Below are 24,679 nucleotides of genomic sequence, written 5' to 3' on the forward strand. Positions count from 1 at the left end.
GGTGGTGACATTCTGGAGCATGGCGAGAGCGTCTTTGTCTTGCTTGGACCTGGTGACCATTCTCTCATTGTATGGGAGGGTGTCGACCAGCCAGAGTCGTTCGACGTGCCGAATCAGATCATCATGGGTCGGAGCAGTGGTGATATGAAGGCACTGCTGATAACACCGTGAGGGCTGCTTGGGGCTCATGGGACCTTGAAGAGACCATCCCAGCTGTGTTCTGATGGCTACTGGACCTCCGTCTGGGCCTCGGCATACAGGCTGTATTGGCATTAAGAGGTGCGGCATGTCAGAACCAATGAGAAGTAGTGGTTTGACTCTGTCAACAGGGGAAAGAGGAAGGTCTCTCAGATGACGATAAGCTCGTTGAAGCGCAGCCACTGGGTAGCTATGTTCTGCCAGACTCAAACCGGTCGCAGTAAAGGCATTGGGGATAGTGAACCTCTGCATGGGTTTGGTGACTGATGAGACCTCGAAGGAAACAGACGACCCTTCAAGTTCTGTGTGAGATTGTCGGACAGTCTGTAAATGAAGTAACTCTGGGGTACAGGTAAGCTTGAGCTGCTGCACGACTGGGGAAAGCACCAGTGTTCTCTCTGACCCGTCATCGAGAACGGCATGTGCCTTCATTGTGTGGGGTCCATTGTGGAGGAGGACCTTGACGACCTTCAGCATGACTCTGGGTGTACGGTTCGGTCTGTCCAAGTAAACCCGGGTGGATTGAAGGCTGACGGTGAGGACAGCACTGGTGATGTCTTTGATGGAATCGTGAAGAACTGTGAGATGTAGCTCTTTACAGATTTTACATGGACGTTTGAGGTTGCAAGACTCTACAGCATGGAACCGTCCGCATCTCCAGCAGCGTTTACTATCTTTAATCCAAGCTACAATCTGGGAGGTAGTCAACTTCTTGAAAGCCTCGCAAGAGTTGAGGTAGTGATCCCTGTTGTCACAATGGGGACAGTATGGCTTGGGCTTGGAGCTGGACTTAGGGGCTGTCGGCTCGGGAGTCTTAGTTATACTCTCACGTGTCAGGAGAACTGGCCTTGGCTGCTCTCTGTGATGAGGTGCTCCTCCAGCTCTACCAGGGGCCTTTGGAGTTTCACTCTGGAACATAGCCGCGGCTCTGCTGGATATACGTTTCGCTTGGGACTTGATCTGGAGCCAGTCTGCGAAATCAGGAAGTGTGTAGGTCTTGTCGGTGCCCGTCTGGAGAATACCCCGACTTAAGCAGTATTCAACAAAACCGTCTCGATAGGCTGGTGGCAGTTTACTCAAGAGACGGTCCACATGCGAGCCACACAAAAGCTCGTAACCGTTCTGGCCCTCAAGAGTTCTCAGCATACCCACTAAGGACTGTACTGACAATGCAAATGAGTCAAAGGCGTTAGCATCACCCAACTTAAGAGGCGGGGTGCTTAGGATGGCACCCAACTCGGACTGAACGAGCTGTCTTGGCTGTCCATACTTGTCTTGAAGTGCCTGCAGAGCAGCAGTGTAAGGCTGGGGGTGATACATGAAGGCTTTAGCTAGCTGATGAGCACTGGAAAGTTTCAAATGGCTTAATAGAACATGGTATTTATACTGTTCACTGACATGATTGTGATTACTCAACAAATTGTCCAATGCCAACTTAAACAAAGCAAAGTCACCCTCAGCACCACTTTCAAAAACTGGTAATGTAGGTCGTGGAATGCCATAGGCTGATGCAAACAGGAGCTCAGGACTCGGATGAGGTGAGTAGACAACTGGGGGGAAAGGCACAGATGAAGCTGCTTGAACGTAACCAGGAGCATGAAGTGCCGATGCTTGGTGGCTGGAGACAGGGAGCTGCGATGGACCTGGAAGTGTTGTCACTGGCATTGTTGCTGTCTGTTGTAGCCCGTAGTGAAGGGATAGCATTTTTTGTGTATATGAATAAACAGATATGCTAATAGTTAGATGACTGGCTGTAATCGGTGAGCAAGATTAGTCATCTTCAGGCTAGTAAACAATAATTACAGTATATAACATCATAAAGACATCATTACAATGCCTAGTAATTTGTCGAGTTACAGATGGCAGTCAATAAGGCAATAGCAACATTATAAAATAGCTTTTATGTCAAAACAGGAGAGGCACAGGGCAGTGTCTCAGTGGACTCTGCAGTGTCTCACAAATACCACCACAAACTTCGAATGGATCATAAGTAATGATTTTTTAAAATTCAGCTTAGTGCACCTTTAAACACCTTTTTACACCCTTAAACACTCTCTTATAAATTAAACTTGTATTTACCAGAATTGTCTGAAAACTGAGGTTCTTCCCAGTATATTGCAGTTTTTTTCCCAGTGGCCTTAACAGTGGGTGGAGATCTGCATCTGTCAATCAAAGGGGGTTCCGTATCTAAGGAAACAGAGTACAGAACAAAGTAATATTGCAAAAGGTTGAACATGGTATAATATATAAATTTTTTCAAAAAAACACTACATTTAAATATGGCCAGAGCTGGGCAGATTACTTAAAAATTGTAGTCCATTACTGATTCCAAATTACATGACATAAATTGTAGTTAGTAACGTAATCCATTACATTACACATTTTAGGTAATATAATCGGACTACTTTTAGATTACTTTTGACCTAACTCATTTATCACATTGATTTGATAATCTTGTACCATACTGATATAAAAATACAAAGAGTAAGAAAATATATTCCATTCATTGTTATTAACATGAAGTGCATTAAACATTACATTCTGTCATGGTTTCCCAAACTGGGGTTCGTAAAGGAAATGCAGGGGGTTTTGAGTTTAATGGCAAGCTAATAATTTAAGCATAAAAATGTGAAATTAAAATTACTCATTTTAAAATGACATCAATCAAAATAAAACACTTACTAAAAAAGATTAAATATTTTATTTGTTTACCTGCGTGTCATGTGACCATTAACCAACATCAGAGAACCGTGAACATGCAATATTGAAACGAAAATGTGATACCTAATTATTAAAATATTTATTTTAAAATCTCAGGGGTACTTCAAGTAAATATATTAAGTGAAAGAGGTTCAGATGAAAAAATTTGGGAATCCCTGCATTACATGTAAAGAAGAAATAACATGAATTTGTGCATTTCAATGTGTTTGAAAGACAAAAGCCTCCCAAATGACATAGTAATACATGTTTAAATAACCCACTGAGTGATAATTCAAATAAAAATGTATGTGTTCATCAGTAGTTGATATAATGTTAAAACACTTCATAAACCTGATATTTTTTTTGTAAATCAGTGGTCAAATGCTGTGTGGCCACCTGACTATTGACTGTTCTTTGTTTGTGTGAATGTCCACAACACTGGAAGACTTTCTAAGTGTATATAAGCGGTAGGCTATTTTAGAAAGTAACATTTAAAATATGAAAAAGAGGAATTAGGGAGAAACAATAAATTATGAATAATTTATTGCCATTGTGTGAATAATATGTAATAATGTACATAATATGTAATCATGTAATCAATATAAGAGTAACTGTAATCTGATTCTGAGTATTTTAAAATGTAATTTGCTCTAATTACAAGTACTTAATTGTTGGAATCTGATTACGTAATCCAGATTACACGTAATCAGTTACTACCCAGCTCTGAATATGACCATGTAAATTACTATCAGTTGTACATGGAATCCAACCTCACCAACTACAGTAACAGTGAAAGAGCAGTTGGCCTTGTTTCCTGTGCGGTCGGTTGCTGTGTATGTTATGAACTCAGTTCCTACAGGGAAAGGCTGCATGGGGTTTAGAACAGGGGTCACCTGCACCACAACCTGAGGAAGAAAGGTAAAACCTCATTTTAAAACAAATACACAAAACCTGCTCCTTTGACTCATAATGGAAAATAAAAAATTAAAGAGCTGATGTAAAACTCACCTCATCTCCAGAATTGTCCCCAAGCATGGGTGCACTCAAACTGATGTTAGCCGAACTCTGATGTTCATCTGTCTCGGTGATGACATCACCAGGACACTGAATCCATGGAGGCTCTATATCTACAGAGGAGAAAATCCGTTCAGGTATCGAAAGTCTCTATAACGTCAACCTCATTAACAATTACTGATGTAAACATGCCATAATGATGTCACTCATTACCTCTAGCTATCTCATAGTAATACATCTTATGCTCTATGTAAAAGATCTTTAATGTAAAAAGATTTCATCCCTTTTGGAACTTGATGGCCCCTGGTTATTGTGTGTTCTTACTGTACACTGCAAAAAATTAAGCTACTAAATTATTGTTTTAAAAAGTCTAAAGTATTGTTTTTAAAAGTCTAAATGCCATAAAGGGATAGAGTATGAACATATATATATATGAACTTATATATAAAATATATTTTACTGTAAAAAATATATAATATATAAAACAATTATACACATGGGTGAACTTCTTTTCAATTGAAACAAATTTGCTTCTGAAACATAAGTTCTACAGATCAAACTTCAACATTTTTGGATGTACAACCACAGACGTGTTGAAGTTTTTGGCAAAAGGGAACGCCACAGCTCTTTTCTCTGCCTAGTCACAAAAAAAAAACTTTATGTTTCTACTGCATAGACAGCCAAGTTTTAATGAAAGTCCATCCTGTCAGCAACAAATGTTTAAGGGTATGTAGATATTTTTACTTGGAAAACAAAGACAAAAATGCTGATTTATTTTTTTGTTCAGTGTATAGAAAAGACCAGAGTGAACATTCTGCTAAACATCACCATTTGTGTTCCTTGGTACAGATAAAGTCAAGCAGGTTTAAAACATACAGGCTAATAAATCAATTTTGGGTGAAATCTCCGTTTCTAGACTCAGGTTGAGAAGTAGTTGGTGTTGCAGTAATATGACCTATATTTACAGAGGTGTATCACATGCAGCTCAGAGTATAACATGCTAATCACGTAGTCTGCACTCTCCCTCCAAACCAAACAAATACTTCATTGGTACAGTAATAAAGCCAAAAGAGAACAGAAATGAAAGTTCTGTCATGATTTCCTAACCCTCACACCGTTCCAAACCCATATGTCTATTCCTTTAATGATACGACTCTAGGTTCCCTGTTAAGTCATTTGCTGGTGTTGCTGCATTGAGAGTCATGACTGACTATTATTATCACATCCAACTTGGAGTAGAGCTTATTAATCACACAGCCTCTGCTGTCCCTCCAAGCTAAACAAATACTTAATCATTAGACTAATAGGTCCTAGAAAGAATCTGGATCAGATGTGAACATTCTGTCTTCTGCCCTAATCTCTATAGACACTGATGAGCCACAAACTCACATAAATACAGAAAACACAATTCTCTCCTCTCACCAGTAAATCTTAGCGGTTCAAGAGTGAAAGCCAAAACTAATTGATCCTTTGTTTGGTTCCAGCTTGGAGGGCTAGTTTTGAGTTTTATGATCTTGGAATCCTTTAGTTTTACACAATAGTGCAACTTTGTTTGATGATCTTCCACTTATTCTGTTATGCATTATCTTAAAGGTTTTGTAGCAACAAATGTAATGCACCTGTTTTACTGGCAGCACATCTGTCCCATTGCAACATATCATAGTACAGCAGAACAAAGAGGGATGTTTCAGCCACATGTGTAGATGTATATGCACAGGGACACACAAAACATAATATTGTATGCCATTATAAACACAACCAGAAAACAAATCACCTGCACAGGTTGCTTTATGTTGATTTTCACTCCAGTTTCCAGAAGGCAGACATCTGACTTCAGAGTTACCGATGAGACGGTAACCAAGGGGACAGGTTAACTGACACATTGCTCCGGTCCTGACCTCATTCTCCCCACAGGTAGGGGGTGACAGACGGATATGCTTCAAAGTAACAATTGGAGGACAGCGTATCTCTTAGAAAGAGAAGAAAGAAAAGGAAAACAGTAAAACATAAACAACAAGCATTTTCCACAATGATAAATCAAAAGAATGAGAGAGAGAGAGCATGCAAAATTTCTCCAGAAAGGGAAATGTAAGAGCGGTTGTTGACCACATTGCTTGAAATTCTTGGAAACAACCTCAACACACACATACTCGCACAAACAAATGATTTTCAGTGTGACATCTGGATCACCCTGTACTGCCAAAGTGAAAGAAAATGATGAGCATGGAGAGAAATAAAATGAAAGAATTACAGTGAAGACAAGAAAACATGTCATACAACTAGCCAAAGGTATTCCTGGAAAATCAGTCCAAACGATCCAACTACAAAGATCGAAGAAATCGAGAAGAGCAAAGCAAAGCTGACTGACAGTCAGTAGAGGGATGGACAGACCAAAAAAACATACAGTTACTCAAGATGGAAGTTGATAAAAGATATAAAAGAGTATTTTGACTGGCCATGCTCACAGATGCCTTTTGGAAGCCAAGCATAAGGTGTCTGTAGGTTTGTGGGTAAAAAGTGGCTGCCACAGCTGATGTGTGTGTGTGTGTGTGTGTGTGTGTGGGTGTGGTGTTTGTGTGCGTGTGTTTATGTCTGATGAAGCACTGAGACAATAAAAAAGTTACAATTATGTATTGTGTGCGTGTGTTTATGTCTGATGAAGTACTGAGACAATAAAAAAGTTACAATTATGTATTTAGATACATCAGACTGATTGACTGTCTTGTGGAGATCAGAGACAGTTATAAAAACCAAGCTTACGCCTTCTTGTGGGATTGCATGGTCTCAATGCATATGATGTTTTCTACAGATTCTAAAACTACACAAAAATATATGTGACTACAGTTTGAATTTGGCAGGATGATTAGTCTTGCTGTGCACTGATTCGGCACAATTATCTATTAAACAGAGTTTTTATTTTCAGATATAATAATCACACTCAAATAAAAACTTTTGTATACAACTCAACTACACATAAGGTACTTTTCATAAAAACTTGTCTTGACAGATTTATTTAAACACACATATATAATAAACTGTAATTAAGCTCCCTCTAGAGTTTTAATAGCTAAATAATGAACTTTTTCTTTCTTTCGGTTGAAACGCTGATTGAGCAATTACATGAGACATGATACATTTCAGTAAGCTGTACTTTTTCTTTTAACATACCTTCTGATGTTCATTTGTTTGTTTTGTGCTATAACCAGTGTTGGGAGTAACGCATTACAAAAGTAATAATATTACAGTAGTATATTACTTTTTGCTGTAACGCAGTAATATAACGCATTACTAATCAAATTTGGGTAATATTATTACTCGTTACAATCTCAGTAACGCAAGTTACAACAACATATTCTTGTATTAAAGTGGCGCTCTGCGCTGCCGGTTAAACTGAAGCTGCTACAGCAATCTGTCGTACCACGTTTAAGAGTGTCAAAACAGCATTTATTGTTTGAATTTTGTGATAAAATGTACAGGATTAGAAAGCTGAGGCTTTGTTTCAGAAGTAACAAAGCACAAAGCTCTTTGTGATAATTGGATTAGAGGCGTATTACAAATGTTTTGTGAAGGGAAAACTGCGGCCCTGGCAACCCTGTTTTGAACTACGGGTGGTCCATAGGGTCAAATAGAGCCCGCGTTAACTGTGCTGCGTTAATGCGTGTAGTCTGTAGTCAGCCTGTAGTCCCTTCATGAATCTGTTTTCTGCTGAGGTAGGTCATTACAATGTAGGTTTTTCAGTTTTGACATCAATTTGCAGCCATTTTATCCCCACATAAACACATACACACAAATATAGCTGCGATCTTACCGACACACCGGGGCTGTGGTCCACTCCACTGCGAGTTGGCCAGACAGGTGAGTCTGGCTCTGCCCTGTAGTCTATAGCCCTGTTCACAGCGAACCAAACACTCCAGCCTATAGGGGGCGGTCCGCTCACTGCAGTTCAGTAACCCATGACGTGGAGGAGAGAGATCTGGGCAAGAGCGAACTATGGGAAAATACCACACACACCAGACAGGGGTTAGAGCATTGCATAGAAAGTTTGGTCCTATGTAATTAAAACTTTGCTGTATTGGACAAACTTTAATGATTCCATGGAACAACACTGAACTAAAATGGACAGCTGGGAGAAACAAAAATGGAAAAGATGGACAGACTAGAGAAGAAGAGAGATTTTAAGAGCAAATCAGAGGGAAAAAAGAAAAAGCTCAAGAGAAGAGGGTGGCTGGTAGCTAAGTCTGTGGTTAGGACTTTGAGACCTGTAATTTATTTCCAAACAAAGAAAAACCAAAATATTGTTATTTCAGGCCTGAGGTCACAAGAGAAGGAACTCTTAACAGGTCAACTTGCATACATGCATCTGTCTGAGTGTGATTTGGTTTGTGTGTGTGTAGGTGCATATACATATTGTATTCATCTGTTCAAGTGTGTAAGCACTCAAATAGTTGGCAAAGCATTAAGAGTTTACTTTCCAGCTATCTAAACACACATGAACTCAGAGCGCTGCAGGCCGACAGGCAGAGAAATGGCTTTATGAGCCCCTCTGCACACATGCAGACATACTCAAAGGCTGCAGTATTTTAGCATTTCTGGGGGTGATGAAACATATGGGGTGACTAAAGGCCCTTTGAGCTTCCAATTGTGTAACACATAAACTGACAATAAAACCAATATGTTTGCCGCTAAGACGGAATTAGAGGCAAAAAATAACACACAAGAGCAGGGAGGGGGCAAGCTAATGAAAGAAAGAGTGAAAGAAAAGGAAAAGAAAAAAAAATCAGTTTGTGTCCCCTTTCCAGGACCAGTGATGTCATAAAATCCAGGTGTGCATCACCTCTGCAGGTCGGCTGAACTCCTGACCAGGTCCCGTCTGGCTGACAGAGTCTGATTCCATCTCCCTGCAGGTCAAAGCCTGTGAGACAGCGCACCCCACATGCAGAGTTAAATTGATTATTACACACATTCTGGATGAAGAAACCATTCTCTGGGGGAGAGAGAACTGGACAGACCACCGCTGCAGTAGGGAGAACAAAAGAAAGCATTGTATTTAGTGTTTGAAAAGAGCACACATACAGACACATATCTATAAACATAAATGTTAGCAGACGTATGTTTACAGAAATAAAGCAGAGAGATCAGCACCTTGGCATGTGTTGTGTGGTCTGTAGCCTTCTGCACACACACAGTCTGATACATCTGTACTCCCAGGTCTGGATGTGTGATGGGGATCGGGGCAGGGAAGGCAGGTACTCACACCTCCAGAAATTGCTTCAGGTTTATATGTACCAGATGGACAAGCTGAGAAAGCGATAAAAGCGAAAGAAAAGGGTAAAAAAGAGAGCTTGATAGCATTGATTTCATGAAATGGAAATTCACCTGATACTCCATTTTCTAAATGGGTTATTGATCTTATTGTGAACAAATTATCCATGTATCAGTTAAATTTTTTGGACCTCATAAGGTTTAATCAAAATATCATAACTCAATCTTCCATTTAAACAATAGACTTCTCTCTAGTGACTCATTCCAGATTTCATAAATCATTTAGCCCATTTAAACCCTGACACTTTCTTACAAACTTGCATTCAGATCTGCCTCCATCCAATCAACAACTGAACCAAGTCCCTGATCTGATGCTACTTCCATTACATTGTGAATTTTAATCTCTTTATTTCATCACAATGCAGATTTCACACAGCTACAACAACTCAGAGTTTCTTTGCCACCTCCAAATTCTGTGTAAAGATGCAAAGATATCAAAAAAAATCAAAATGAAATGCAACATTAGATCCACCTTTAACTTTGCTGTTGTCATGCTTATCAGCGTGTATCTTTTCTCCACATTTATTTGAAATAACTTTCAGCTTCTTTCAGAACGTTCAATCCTTAGTGATGAGTAGTAGTGATTCATACTTTTAAATGTTTGTTTCATTGTTCAGTTCATTTCAAACTAAAAAAAGTTTGAAATGTTTAATGACGCAATAAACTGTTTCTCACGAACGTGGTTCCTCTGGAAATTCATTTATGCCACATTAAAATGGACCGTTTTGTGATACACATGCCACAATTAAATCGGCCCAATGGATTGCCAAACACTAGACACAAACCCTTGTGATGAGATGCTGTGTCAGATAAAATGTTACTGAACTGAAAGATTCCCCAACACTAACTTTCCATTGCTTAAATAACACATACAGTATGTTTTGGAGGTTAAAGGGGTCATATGATGTTGCTAAAAAGAACATTATTTTGTGTATTTGGTGTAATGCAATGTGTTTATGCGGTTTACGGTTCAAAAAACATTATTTTCCACATACTGTACATTATTGTTTCTCCTCTATGCCCCGCCTTTCTGAAACGCGTCGATTTTTACAAAGCTCATCTGTCTGAAAAGCGAGGTGTGCTCTGATTGGCCAGCTATCCAGTGCGTTGTGATTGGCCAAATACCTCAAGCGTATGACGGAAATGATTCGCCCCTTATCAAACTGTGATGCCGTGTCCCGGAGTGACAAGACAAAAACATTAAAACCCATTATAAACGAGGCATTTGTTGCATCCAGTGGGGACATAATTACTGATTATAATGACTTATACTGTCTTTTTACGCATTGCATTGCATCACGCCGCGTAAACATAAAACCATGTCTACATTTGTGATCAGAGAAATGACAAACAACAAGTGCTACTCTACACTGCTCAAAACTCGCGTTTGAATCGTCAGTGGCAAATTCTTTAAATATGAAAACGTACTTACAGTCTGCGAGTCAGAACAGCCGGCATTGTAGTCTACTCTACCAGGATCAGGAAACAGTCCTTCATAAAATGCGCTGCTCACATCTGAATATTTGGGATCATATGACCCCTTTAAGACAGGATTCTTTAAATTCCTAGAGTAATTCTCAGGGTATTTAGAAAAGTAACTGATGTGTTTTTCGCTGGAACAATTGTGGCTGAAATACTTTAAAACCTCCCCACATAAGCTCATGTAAAATATCAAAGACATTTCACTTGTGGAAGGAGGAACAACCCAGACACTCTTAGCTGCTCTGTACAAGCCAGCCAGACATCTTAACTTTGTCAAAATGGAGAAAAAACACTTCACCTCAGTTTAAGATTAAATTACCATAAAAGAACACTTCGTCCTTCATTTTTAAAAGGAGTCACCTACTTTTCCCTCTCTCAGTCTATCTCTCATTCATTTCTTCAATGGTACCTACTGTCAGACTATCTTGTCAATTTAACAACAAAATCCACATTTAACAAATTTCCATTTGCAGGTGTTGTTTATATTAATGACGGACTCCCGTCCATCATTAAGCAGACAGCTCAAGTGGCTAGTCAGACAACCACCGTTTTGTTTCACTAGTTACATAACATGCAATACACAAGAGTAAAAAAGGTTTCATTTGAGCCTTCCTCCCAGTACCCTTGGCATCATTTCTAATATTTTATTTGGTCCTTTTTCATGCAAATAACATCCAGCTGCTTCTGAAACAGTTGCAATACTGTGCTATTCTGAGTTTCGATGGGGGGAGTCAGTTTCTATAAATTGGTGCTAATGGGTGGCCATCCGCTCTGAAACACTATAGGCCAAAAAACAGGCAGTTGGGCACAGAGCAAAAAGGCTGAAAGAAAGAAAAGCTAACAACACCAAGACACAAACAGACAAGCAGATGGTGGAATTTATGTAAGAAGAACTGAAATAAACAAAGAGAGATTGACAGTGAATCTGAGACAGGAAGAGAGAAGTAAACAGACAGATGGCGAAAAAGAATGTAAGACAGGAATACAACCAAAACCAATGAAAAAAAAGTGCATCTGTGCTCAAGAGAGAGAAACAGACATACAGATGGACGGATGGAATAAATTAGATAGAGAGAAATCAGAGAGCTGGAAAGATGGTGGGTTTCCGTTCTCAAAAAAGTGCTGGGAAAAAAATGTTAAGCAACTGGTTATTAAATTTCCACACCTTTAGACACATGCTATGATGTTTTAATGTGTCTATTGAAAACATTTTGTCACTCATCCAAATGGCTTTTAGGAGCTGTCTGATGGCTGAAATTCCCCAGCATCCAACAGCTGATGAAGTCATTGAGATGGGTGGTGAAACATCTTCATTGGAAAGTCGAATTGCTTGTGAATACATTCTACCAGACATTTTGCACTGACCTGGTTTAATGAAAGTGTTCACAGATATTATGCTTAAATAGCTAGCTAACCTATGCTGTATTTTGTCACATTCAATACACTCTAGTGTCTATAATATATTACATTATCTGCTAAATTACACCAATCAAACTAAACTGAAAACCACCTCATTACACTGTGGAAAGCTTCTGGTTAAAGTATCTTTATCTATGAAGCAACACTTTTCATAAAAATTTAAGCTAACGTCTGAACTGTTATCACAACTATGAAAAGCCAATGCAACTATAAAATTTTCTGACATGTAGTCCTGCTTTTAGAATACAGTGAGTGTTTTAAAGTGTCTTTTACAAGAAGGCCAACATAGCATGATGAAGTTGTTTATTCTCTGTGCCACTGAAAGCAGACAGGATTGAAATTATTTAGTATAATTCTAGTGGGGCCTGTAATGTGGTTGAACTTAGCCAGTGTCTGCATTGACTTTGATTCTCAGACATCCTTGGACATGTAAATTATGATAAATTTCAGTCGTATGAGCTAGATCCATTTGACTGTAGTTTTATTGTGCAAAATGGTTTATGCTACATAAAGCATTTCCATTGTCAGGAAATACATATTTCTACAGTTGGGTTTGACTTTTACAAACTTCCATGGTCACTCAACCATCTGACAAAGACATGCTAGCACTGTAAACCTCCTCATTCCCCTCCCTAGTTCACTCTCTCTTCTTACTCGTATCCTTTCTTTGGACTGTAAGTTTTTGTCTGTTGGGTTGAAGCCATTTTCTTCCTCTTTCTCTCTTTCTTTATTGTGGGTTTCCAGGAGGATGAGAGCTTTAACTCATTGACTCAAAGTTATGAGAGATGCAGCAGGCAAACAGCAATCCAAATTAACACCAATACTGGACTTAGTTGCTGAACTTATGAAGTTCTCATTTTAAAAACTGTACAAATAGCTAAAGGTTGCAGTTTCTACCACATGATTATCAAAGACTAGCTTATCCTGACAGAACCTGATATACAACAGAGCTACACATTCACCATTAAACAAATGCTAATGTTCTTATGTTAGATGTTGACTTTGGAATGTTTTAAAAGGAACTTTTAAAAAGCCATTAGAGAATGTTATACCATTTACACATATCATTTAGATTATATGAATACATTTGGCTTTTATCTAAAATGACTTACAGAGTGGGACTTTCCGTAAGAGTGGGAAAAAGTGGCCATTTGTAAATTTTATGGGACTGGCTTCCGGTGTCATTTTCTTCCAGCTAATTTTAGCTGTACAAAACAGCTCGATTTGCTGCTTGATATTGCAAACTGATGTGTCTTACCATACTATTTTAATGTATTATCTTAATTAGGAGCACACTGTTTTGAATTTGTAGTGCAAACAATTTTACCATTTACTGCACTTTGTTATTCTTCTCGTATTTCCCAACATCAGCTAATGAATCGGATGTCACGCACATTCACAGAAAATGGCTTACTTCCACGTTGAAAAATAAGGTGGATAGAGAGACATAAGCAATTTGTCACAGTGTGCAATGCCAGGTTTATTAGAAAGCTAGATTAGGAAACAAGCTAGCGCAAAGGTGAAATGCTGAATTTTTGTGTTTCTTGGTGCCTTGGTTTAAGGTTGTGTAGTGGATAAATGCTTGCGGAAGAGGTGTGTCTTCAGCTGCTTCATATCACATACAGATATGACAGACTAAAGTTTCAACAGTTTATCACTATGGGATAACTGTGTAGCGTCTGGACCAATCAAACACACAATATATATTTCGTTAGCTATATTTAACAAATACTCTGTAACACCCCTCAGTTAACAAGCCATATGAGGACCTATGGACCCTTCCCCTAATGAGTTATACAGGTTATTAGTAGCTACAGATTTATGCTACAAGCTTTTGTAGAATTGTACAGTAAGGAAGTTATTTCCCTTAACCAGGAAATTAACGTTCTTAGAATTGACAAGACAGTTGACCCTGAGAGGTCAGCTAAACATCTACAGCGGATCTAAAATATTCATAATTAATTATAACTAGTTATGATTAATTATTCATATTTCCCATGAGCTGATTCGTTACAACTGTTTGTAGATGCAATTTAGATGCAATACAGAATTTACAAATGCTTACTACAGCTTTTAAAAATATTAGAGGAAATGACTGTATCTTAACCTGATTGTGTGCGTATTACAGAATATTTTGGTAATAAACAATAATCCATATCTGCAAACCATAGGATGTAGCCTAACAGATGCACATTTTAAACTATTGTAAATAACCTTTCTAAATGACATCACCATTCATGCTACCATCGGTACACCACATTCTCCTGTTTTCAGCCACAAAAATGTCACTCTACATGTTTATATGGATTTCATCCTTTCCCCTTTGTTCTGGGTTTGAACATGAAATTGTTATGTTTTGTGTCATTATGACAAAAGATTTCCTGTTTATATCTCTGCTCAGATCTGGGGTCCGTTCATCGTACGTTGCTAACTCAGTTAGCTTGATTTGATTGTTGACGATTTCGCTTGATCTTGGATTATTTGGTTCTTCGAAGCTCATCCCGGAGTTGCTGTCATAGCAACAGGTCCTTAAGCTTAAACTTGCTTGGGAGCAGGCTTATTTCATGTAAACAGGATTAGATTGCACCTTTTTTAAGCAGAATTGATACTTAAAATCTGTCCGCTACCACCGCTACTGGATGTAGTAAGCGACGTACGAAGAACGGGCCCCTGGATTCTAGAAAGGAGTAATCTTTATACACTGATCGATCTCAAGTCTGAAACAAATGGAGGACAATAACAATCGTGATCTGTAATGATCCATTTTAAAACTCTAAATGTCTAGACTCTTTTGCCAACTTACAATGACTCAAAAATGAAACTTCTATTTCACTCTCATATCATTCCAAATCCCATTTCGGTAAGATTTTTATAATACCATACTATAATTATTTTTCAAAGTTTTTAATAAAACAGTGATTGTTGGAGTACGTTTTACAAGAAAACACTATTTAAGTCGTTCTACTTTCACGTCTAATTGTATTACATTGAGAACATTGAGATTGAGATGACTAGGAAAAATGTCCCAATTAACCTGAGTTCACCATATATAAAATATACACATTTATATACACATACACACACACACAAAAATAATCAGACTTAAATTTAGTCTACTTTTCAATGGCAATCAATGGTAAAAGACACTACAGAGTATGTAGCTCCAGCATCTACTGGCAAAAAAGGGCACCACCACCATATTAAGCTTTACATTCTCTCGAATTCTTTTTATTTGTTTTTTTTTTATTTGTTTTTTACAAGTTTTCCATCTCATCCTACTTATACTGTCTCTGTTGTGGGTTAACATGTAGTAAAGGGCATGAGGTTCAGTAGCAAAGATGCCTATTTGCAGTGAGTGATAGCACGGTCTTTACAGAAAGTTCGGAGGGCAGGCTCCTAAAAGCACATGCTCTGATGGACAGACTTGAAGGGGGACAGGATGCAACACTCACCCTCAACCTGTAAGCACAACTGATAAATTCACACTAAAGGCAACTGATATGAAAAAGACAGGAAATAATGACATGACAGATGTTGGGAGAGATGAGGAGGAAAAACAGAGTGAAGCTGACAGAAAACAAAGTAACAGGACATAAAGAGAGAGAAAAATAGGGTTGTACTTTCATAGTAAGCCTTTAAAGCCAGAGCAAGTATCATAAAATATTTCCAATGGGATTTTTAATGGTAGTGAAAGAGAAAGGGAGGGCAGAATAACCATTACAGCATCTCGATCAGGTGTGACACTCGCAGGTCATTCTCAAGAATGGAATCAGAGCAGAATTAAATAGGACTGTTCGGCCAGCATAGCCATTTTACATGACACACATATTGTAAATCTGTTTTTATAACTGGATACACTGGCACGGTGAGCTACTCTATACTTTGCAAGGGAAAAGGGGAAAGAAAGAAAGATTGGGGAGAAACACTTGCAAGGTTCGTTAGGTTCAGCTACTGGCTCTTTTCACAAGATCCCATTTGTCACCCCCACCTGCTGGCGGCCCTAATTGCAGCCAGTTTACAGTCAACACACATACACACGATTCCTAACAAGCAAATGTACTGTCATGTACACGCCTCTCGTATGCACAAGTGTCTATTTATGACCCAAAGTAACAGTAACTTTACAAGATCACAGTTTCTACTACCTATAAACCTGCCTCCTTTTTCCAAAAGCATTAATCAACACAGTTTACCACAGTGGCAGGCTGAGGAATTCTTAATTTGTCACTGAGGCATTAAGCTGTTCCAGATAGGAGCCACTGACCTCAGACCGGCAGTCACTTCCAATATTGAACTATTACTCACTGCCACTTAAAGTGAAAAATGGATACGAGGTCAGCATAACAATAGCAATGTCTCAATAACCAAGAGATCTCATTTAGAAACCTTCACATGCCAGTCTTCCTGGAACTAAAATCTTCACTTTAATCTGAACTAGTTTAAAAAACTGAGGTGAACCCAATTGACTCTGAACCTTTATGTCCCTTGAGATCCAGAGGCATCTACTCTTTTTGGCCAAGACATCCCGGAGCAGAGCACACTAGCAGTTGAGCAACCATCCGCTTTTATCTGGGAAAAGAAATTCAAAGTAGCTGAGTACAGCCAGTCATTTTCATAAACACATTTTACTTGTCTTTATGGTCTTGCTGCTGTTAAGTCTAAAGCAAATATCATTTCTCATACAGTAATTAGATTTGACTTGAACAATCCCCTACATCTTAATATTCAACTTTGGTACATAACTCGTACCAAACCGTCTGTGCTATGGACAAGTATGATTGGACAGTTTGTTAAGGTGTGCTACTCTAGCATCATGGCAGTGAGTTTTACATGGGCAAGCGTTACCAATATAAGCAATACATCATATAACCAGATAACCAATATACTGTAACTAATATAACATACATTATAAACCCAAGGAACAAACACTCAAGAACAGAAAAGTGGTTGAGGTTTAAGACAAAGTCATTCGTTTCACACTTCATAGAACACGGAGTACTTGGAACGACAAAACTACACTAAAACCTTTTTCCAGATTGTTTGCTGAAGTTCAAGTTGGCTCTGCACTGCAGCAGAAATAAAAGGTCCCTGAAGCCAAGAATGCATTACAGTGTCTCTTCTGACTTCATTGCTGGCTTTTAGGATATTGAGGCAGGTAGGAAACCTGCCGTTTCACTGTGAAAGAAAGATGGAAAAAATAAGACAAAAGAGGGACATGGCCATGGCATGGAGGTTTGGATAGTGAAAGAGTAAAGATGCATGAAAAATTAGGAATAAGAGGAAGAAATTGATGAGGCCTGGGAAAGTTCTGAACCCTTCACCTTGGATTTGTGAAACAGGATGTTCACCTTGTGTCTGGTGTGTGTGTGTGTGTGTGTGTGTGTGTGGTATGGAAGAGATCAGAGATACAAATGGAGGAAAGAAAGGAGGAAATAAAATGTGGAAGATCAGAAAAGAGGAAGACGTAGTAGAAGAAGGGGGAAACAGTATGAGTAGACAAGGCAGACTAGACTTCAACCTGCATCTCCCACACAAGCACCACAGCTCAATGGCCACATAAGCACTTTCAACCAATTCAAAAGTTTTACAAAGGAGGGATGAAACTGCGCCACTCAACCGAATATCTATGGACAGTGAATCCATTTACTTGTGCAATATAGTGAAAACGTGTGCTAACAGCTAAGTCATGACTTTGACAGACAAATTACAGAATATACTGAATTTATTTGAACATATACACTACCATAAATACTTTTATTCAGTAAGGATGCATTAAATTGATCAAAAGTGACAGTAAAGACTTTTATAAAAGATGTACAAAAGATTTCTATTTCAAATAAACACTGTTCTTTTGAACTTTCTATTCTTCAAAGGGTCCTGAAAAAAAAAATCCCACAAAAATATTAAGCAGCACAACTGTTTTCAACAGTGATAATATGACATTTTTCTTGAGCACCAAATGTTAAAAAATGTCAGCTTTGCCATCACAGGAATAAATCACATTTTAATATACTAAAATATAAAACAGTTATTTTGAACTGCAATTTTTTGCTCAAATAAATGCAACTTTGGTGAGCATAAGAGACCTCTTTCAAAAACATTTGAATGATAGTGTAGATTGCCATGGCGATGAGTGAAATTAGAGTGATAATTTGACTGTAGTCCTATGAAGCTACATAAAGTGACACAGCCCAATACTAAATACGAAGATGTCTACAGCTGTAGAGCTGGAAGGATTGTGCTTGGGAAATACTAGAATCAAGAGTTGGAGACATATTCAGTTTCAGACGGAGAGGTATTAGACTGTAGAGTTGTTTACTGGAAGCCTGCCTGTCACCATGTCTGATGAATGTCTTCACTCTCACTGCGGCCTTCCAATATTCCCATCTAATATATCATATCTACTGACACGTCTCTTGGTTTAAAACCAAATGCATGTTATTGCAAGCAAGACACACGTGCACAAAAGCATGCACAATTATATGCATGCATATGCACAGACAAAACATCACATTCTGCTTTACATGAACTAAATGTAGCAAGAGTACATTTTATTGACTATATAGACCATATGGGGGGTGTTTTTGGTCACAGGGTTGCAGGGGGTGAAAAGGAGGGGGAATGAGACAGACACAGAGGGAGCAGAAGGAGGTCAAACACAAAAAAAACATGATTGCAACATTTCCTCACTCAGTACCTAGCCAACATTTCCCAGATTCCTTCTATTTTCTGTAAAAAAAAAAAATTCATGGATAGATTTATGTTTGTCTAGGGGCTCACATGTGGAATCTGGGGCGTTCTGCTGAAGGTAAATATTTACGAGCCCTGGCCCCTGATTTGAGGAAATAAAACAGTGTCTCTTCCTCAACTATCTTTGACCTCTGACATCTGACAACCGGTCCCTGTCACACGCCAGCTGAGATGTATTATGGTGTCTGCATCTATGGTGATGTATTACACTGGCTAGGTTAACCCAGAATGTGACATTAGATAAAATGTCAGGTCATTATAGCACCACTGGGAAGCTAAAGTCAAACAAAACCCAACACAGATCCTCACAAATGGTGTCATTCATCTTTTCTCTGTACTCGTTCATCCATGTCACCTATGTTTTACTTTCAAGAAATAATGGCAAGAGGTCAGTTCAGATGAAATGGCCTTTAGTCTTGTTATTAAGCACTGTTTAGACATCAGGACAATGCACATTAGCAGGCTTTCCAGTAAATTCCAATGATACTCAGGGCAACTTTCTTTTTAAAATCTCTACAGATCAACGAAAGATTAAAACTTGACCTGTGGGAACAAACTTGATCCAAGCTATAACTTTTCTGTGCACAGAAGCAAAACAACACGTCTGGAAAAATACTGCTATTATCTGTGACTGAAAAGCATGACTTTACCAGCGTCAGCTTTTTGTCCTTTTGCTTTTTATTATATGATTTATTGCATTCATTATTAAAACAGTCCCCATGATCAGACACAAGAAACCCTGGCCTGGCCTTCATTTTACTTTTCTGGGGGCCTCCATAGAGTGAGCCAACCACCTCTGGCCTGCTATGAGTTTGTATTCTGTCATTAATTACAGCATTCTGCTGCTAATTAAGAGTTAGACAGAAATTCTTTGTGAGGAATGCTATTGCCCTGACGACATCTGATTGCGATTCGCAACTGAGTTAATGGCCTTCGTTATCACAACCAAAATAAACAGCACACTGGTGAAACACAATAAAACAGATAACAAAATCTGCTCAGTCTCTTCTGCAAACTCTTCTGTCCTTTCAAACTATAACTTACTCCAGATCAGACAATGACCTGTCAATTATGACTATTATGCATCGACTATGCCAACTACTTACAGCCCCAGCAATTTTTGAAAGATTCTTAAGAAGTTCTCAAATATTTTCTTAAGAACATCTTTTTTATTCTTAAGAAGAAAGACTTTTGGTACCTGACTGTATGGAGATTCTTGCCAAAGATTCGCTGATCAACTCAATGAAAAACACTTTAAAGGCTGTGTTTTTGCACTGCCTGAAGATTACAGTAATAATCATAATCACACACTATGCAAGCATGCACACTATTTCCATTGTGACTGGCTGGATGGGACTCAGTGTCTTGTTTTTTTAATGTGCTGTGTATTTTAAATAGTCATTTAGTACTTCAAATAGATGGAGTGGTCTGTTCCATTCATTTGCGCTTCGGCTTTTTGCCCTCTCTTTAGAGTGAACATGACCTGTGTACTGGCGCTCTCAAATGTGCTGAATATTGCTGAAAATTATGCCACAATTATATGGTTAAATTTATAACGATTATTCTAACACTTAATTACAAACAATAAATTCATACAATATCTTACCTTTGGAAATTTACAGCTAGAAAAGTTGGAGGTTATTCTAACTTAGATTTTTAAGAAGATCCTCTTCAAGAATTCGAATTCATCTTAAGTTATGTCTTAAGAACATTCTTTTTTCATAACAGCAGTTAAGAAAAATTTTATTCTTAAAGGGGTCATATGATGCGATTTCAAGTTTTCCTTTCTCTTTGGAGTGTTACAAGCTGATTGTGCATAGATAAGATCCCTGAAGTTGCAAAGACTAAAGTCTCAAAACCAAAGAGATATTCTTTATCAAAGTTAAGACTCTGCCACGCCCCCCTAAAACGGCTCATTCTAACACGCCCCCACATATCTACCCCACTATGTGGAAATATTTGCATAATCCCGCCGCAAATGTGCACGCAAAGAAAGAAGGCATGGTTTCAGTAACCGCAGTTAGTGTTGAAACAGCCATGTCAGGGAGACGCTGTGTATTTCTAGGCGAAAGCAAAAGCACTTCATTTGGCCTTCCGAAAGTAGATGCATTTAGGAATCTTTAAGATTACTTACAACAGAACAGCAATGCATTTTATGGACGACCGTTTCGTGAACCTAGGAGAGGAGGTAATTCTGACTTTACTATGACAATCTGGCGCTTCTGAATCAGCTACTGTTTTGTTATTAGTTTAAGTATTTGCTATTGACTGTTCAAATGCGGAGTTTTGCGCATCGTGTGTATGTGAACTAACGACATTATTAACTGTCTTGATATTTACTTTGAAAGCTGACGCTCGTGATTATGGTAAGGGGCGTTACATTTCCGACTAGTGCTTGCGGTGTTCGGCCAATCACAGTGCACTGGGTCAGCTGGCCAATCAGAGCAGACTGCGCTTGTCAGAAGGAGGGACTTTGTTGAAAACGAAGCGTTTGAGAGAGGCGGGGCATAGAGGACCTACAATAATGTACAGTATTTGAAAAATAATGTGTTTTTTGAACATTAAAGCATGTCAACATATTCTGTTATACCAAATACACAAAATAATGATCTTTAAAAAAGCATCATATGACCCCTTTAAGAATGTTTCTTGAATCTGGCCCCAGTTCCTCAGCACCTCAGATTAAAGATCTGGCAATCAGGCAGACCATTTTTTTCTCCATGTATTATTATTAGCATTGCAACATTGACTAGTTTGTGGTCAGATGGGTTGATTAAGCTATGATAGCTTTAAAAAAAAAATCTAACCATTTAGAGTTAGAACACTTTTAGTCAAGACATTTGTGAGTAAAAGTTCTCACTATTCCAAACCTATTTCTCAAAATACCAGATTCGTTTCCTGAATTATGTCTGTTTAATATAAAGACTTAAAAATAAGATTTATAATAGACTTCAAGGCATTTACACATGACTTCTCATGGGGATTGAGTGTCTCTGCTGAGAAAAAGAAAGAAATACTGCTACAAAGCCCAAAAAAGTGTGAAAGCAGGTGAGCAATAATAACATCTGTCGGAGGTTAGCTCTCCATCACATGAACTCTGCAGTTCACACCGTGTTTGTACATCTAACACTTTCCTACCACCTCATTCCTCAGTTTAATTAGTCAGTCTGATTATTTTAGAACTGTCTCAATATGAGCTAATTTTTACCACGGCATGAAAGATAGCTTTAATAGGACTGCATTCCATGAATGTAAACACAAATAGATCTTAATTCAAATGAAGCATTGCTTTTTCTTCAAGCAGTTTTATGAGGTGGACAAAAAGTAGGGTTGCCAGATTAAAATGAAGTTAAGTAAACTGCAAAAATGTGTTGACATAGCATATTATGTGGTATTTTGCAGTGCACAAAGAGATGATTGTGAATGTTTTAAATCATGTTTATAAGTTTGTTATGAAAGCAAAAAGAGAGCTAAAGCACCACTTTGGCATCACGCTTCAATGTCCCATCTATTTGTATGCTGTTTTCTCTGTCACTATGGATATTTGGTGGAAGTATTTATTTTACTTATTTTACTATTTCAGGAGAGGAATTGGCTTTCAATTCACATTTCAGCCTTAAACATCCCTGAGCAACTTTATCAAGTAATAAACTGGACTTGTCTCTAGGAACTCCATCCATTTCTTCAAAGCTTTTGAACTGAAATGGAAAATTCAAACTTTGCATACAGACCATGACCCTTACCTGTGCACTCATGTTGAAGTCCTTTTCCATAGTATCCTTTCTCACACACACAGTCGTACTGTCCTGTGTGTGTACCGCATTTACAACTGGCCATTATGTCACAACAGTCCTTTCCCTCTTTGCACAACGATGAACACTGGGCCAGGTCCTCCTGAATATAACTTCCAGTTGGAAGATCTGGAAGAGAAAATGGCAATGAATATCAGATTTTGCACATTTCTTTGATGCAAAAGACAATCATTTTTGCCTTCGTAATTCATCTATTCCTACCTGTCTAACTGAACTCCAAGCGGCGCTGGAAAAGTGAGCATGTGTGTGTTTCGGTATTGGCATCTTCTGCATAACTAACTATAAAAACCTTCACTTTTGGCAGGACCATTTTGTCTCCCTAAATACAAACAAATGCATGGCTCCAGATGTTGGCATACACAGACAGACTACGCAAGCTGAAGGAGTCTGCACTATCTTGGACAAAGGATATGACAGACATGATATCACAACGGGAGGTGAGAACAAACGATGCCACAGCTTTAGTCAGGCCTCCCTTTGCCCAAAGCCAATAACTGATCTGTTGCTATCCAGAGGGCTTCTTTGTTTTATATCTCTCTGGGTTTATTGTAGATTGATGTCATCATGAAGAAAGGGGTCTTTTGAGTTCATGTGGCTGATTGAGTTCAGAGCTCAGATAAGAAGAATCTGCTGTAGCCAGACAGCCAAAGGAAATAATAACACTGAATTATTTTTGTACCAGTTTTCTTTTACACTGGGATTAACAGAGGCTCATATTTGTCCGGCTCAGGAAAAATGAGCTGGATTGGCCTTTGATTTCCCTTTACAAACATTCACCATGGTAACCACAGTTTCTGTTAAAATATCACAGCAACTGCAATTATTAAAAGAGCTTGTTATGAGTCACCACTGACATCAAAATAAAGTTTGTTATGCTGCTAACTATGGTATTTAGAGGAAACTACGGTTACCACGCTAAATTTTAGTAAAGCTTTGATTTAAGACAAGAGAATTCTGTGACTATATTGTATTTTATAGACATTTTTTCTTTTCACAATTACCCTTTGGTTAATGCCTTTTTAAACTCCTGTTAAAAGTCAAACTTTAACCCTTGTTTACATAATGTTTTACACCTTTACTTTTGGCAGGGGTTTTAGCACTACTTTTAATAGATTTGCCAAAGTGTGAGCCCCTGATAGCACACGTACATCACGGAGACGTCTATTTGACGTCTGCATTTACATCTGCAAGACGTATTTTTTAGAGTGTTTGCTCATCTGCAATAGGTCTAGAGGACGTGTCTGTCCTATCAGATGTCAAATAGACGTTTAGAAAATGTCTTTAAGATGTTTATGATTTTGAATGTATGTAAAACTGACTAAAGACGTCTGTCAGATGTTTGTACACAACAGATGCTTTCTAGATGAAGTGATCTTTAACAGACATCTTGCAGATGTATGTGTGCTATCTGGGGCGGTGCTAAAATGTTCCTGTGAGTTGTATAGCAACAGAAACCCGGTAATAATCTTTTACAAACCTCATTAAATATTAATACGTTTTATACAGTCGCAAAAACTTTGATGGTATGTTTAGTGTATGCCTGAGAGAAACTGTTAACATGTCGAACAGTGACAGCAAACACCATTCATTCAAATACTTCAAACAAAATACAACCAGTGGAAATATAGCGACATTTTCTAACTGACAAACGTTAGGCTAGTAAAGCAAGTAGTGTTGGGTCGTTCTTGAACGATTCGTTCATTTTGAACGAATCTTTAATGTGACTCGGGAAGAACGAGTCGTCTCGGGGAGTGATTCGTTCAGTCGCGCATCCGCAACATCCTATAGGTTTCGTACTGGAATTAGTCAAGTAGTTCACCTGTTTCCAGTCTTCGGGTTTTTCGAGTCATTCGTTCATCACGTGACAGCCCCATAAGCTTAACCAATGCAGTCTGAGCCGGAAAGAGAATTGATTAGTTAATCTCTCAAGTCTTCGGGTTTTTCAAGTCGTTCGTTCATCACGTGACAGCCCCATAAGCTTA

At 38.4% G+C, this 24,679-nt stretch overlaps 1 protein-coding gene across 2 annotated transcripts in view; it reads right to left on the reverse strand.

Annotated features, from left to right (window-relative positions):
- The window catches only part of LOC107753920 (sushi, von Willebrand factor type A, EGF and pentraxin domain-containing protein 1-like), a 100,338-nt gene that overhangs the window by 49,298 nt on the left and 26,361 nt on the right, over positions 1-24,679 (reverse strand). For both annotated transcript variants that reach the window (XM_016570197.1, XM_016570196.1), the window contains exons 3-10: positions 22,629-22,805; positions 9,055-9,210; positions 8,747-8,926; positions 7,721-7,900; positions 5,687-5,881; positions 3,907-4,025; positions 3,674-3,803; positions 2,278-2,385 (exon numbers count right to left, since the gene is read on the reverse strand). In XM_016570197.1, coding sequence (XP_016425683.1) covers positions 2,278-2,385; positions 3,674-3,803; positions 3,907-4,025; positions 5,687-5,881; positions 7,721-7,900; positions 8,747-8,926; positions 9,055-9,210; positions 22,629-22,805 — 1,245 coding nt within the window. The remainder of the gene's footprint in view (positions 1-2,277; positions 2,386-3,673; positions 3,804-3,906; positions 4,026-5,686; positions 5,882-7,720; positions 7,901-8,746; positions 8,927-9,054; positions 9,211-22,628; positions 22,806-24,679) is intronic.

The sequence above is a fragment of the Sinocyclocheilus rhinocerous genome, unplaced genomic scaffold, assembly GCF_001515625.1.
Source record: "Sinocyclocheilus rhinocerous isolate Xijiao unplaced genomic scaffold, SAMN03320098_v1.1 scaffold831, whole genome shotgun sequence".
Taxonomy (NCBI): domain Eukaryota; kingdom Metazoa; phylum Chordata; class Actinopteri; order Cypriniformes; family Cyprinidae; genus Sinocyclocheilus; species Sinocyclocheilus rhinocerous.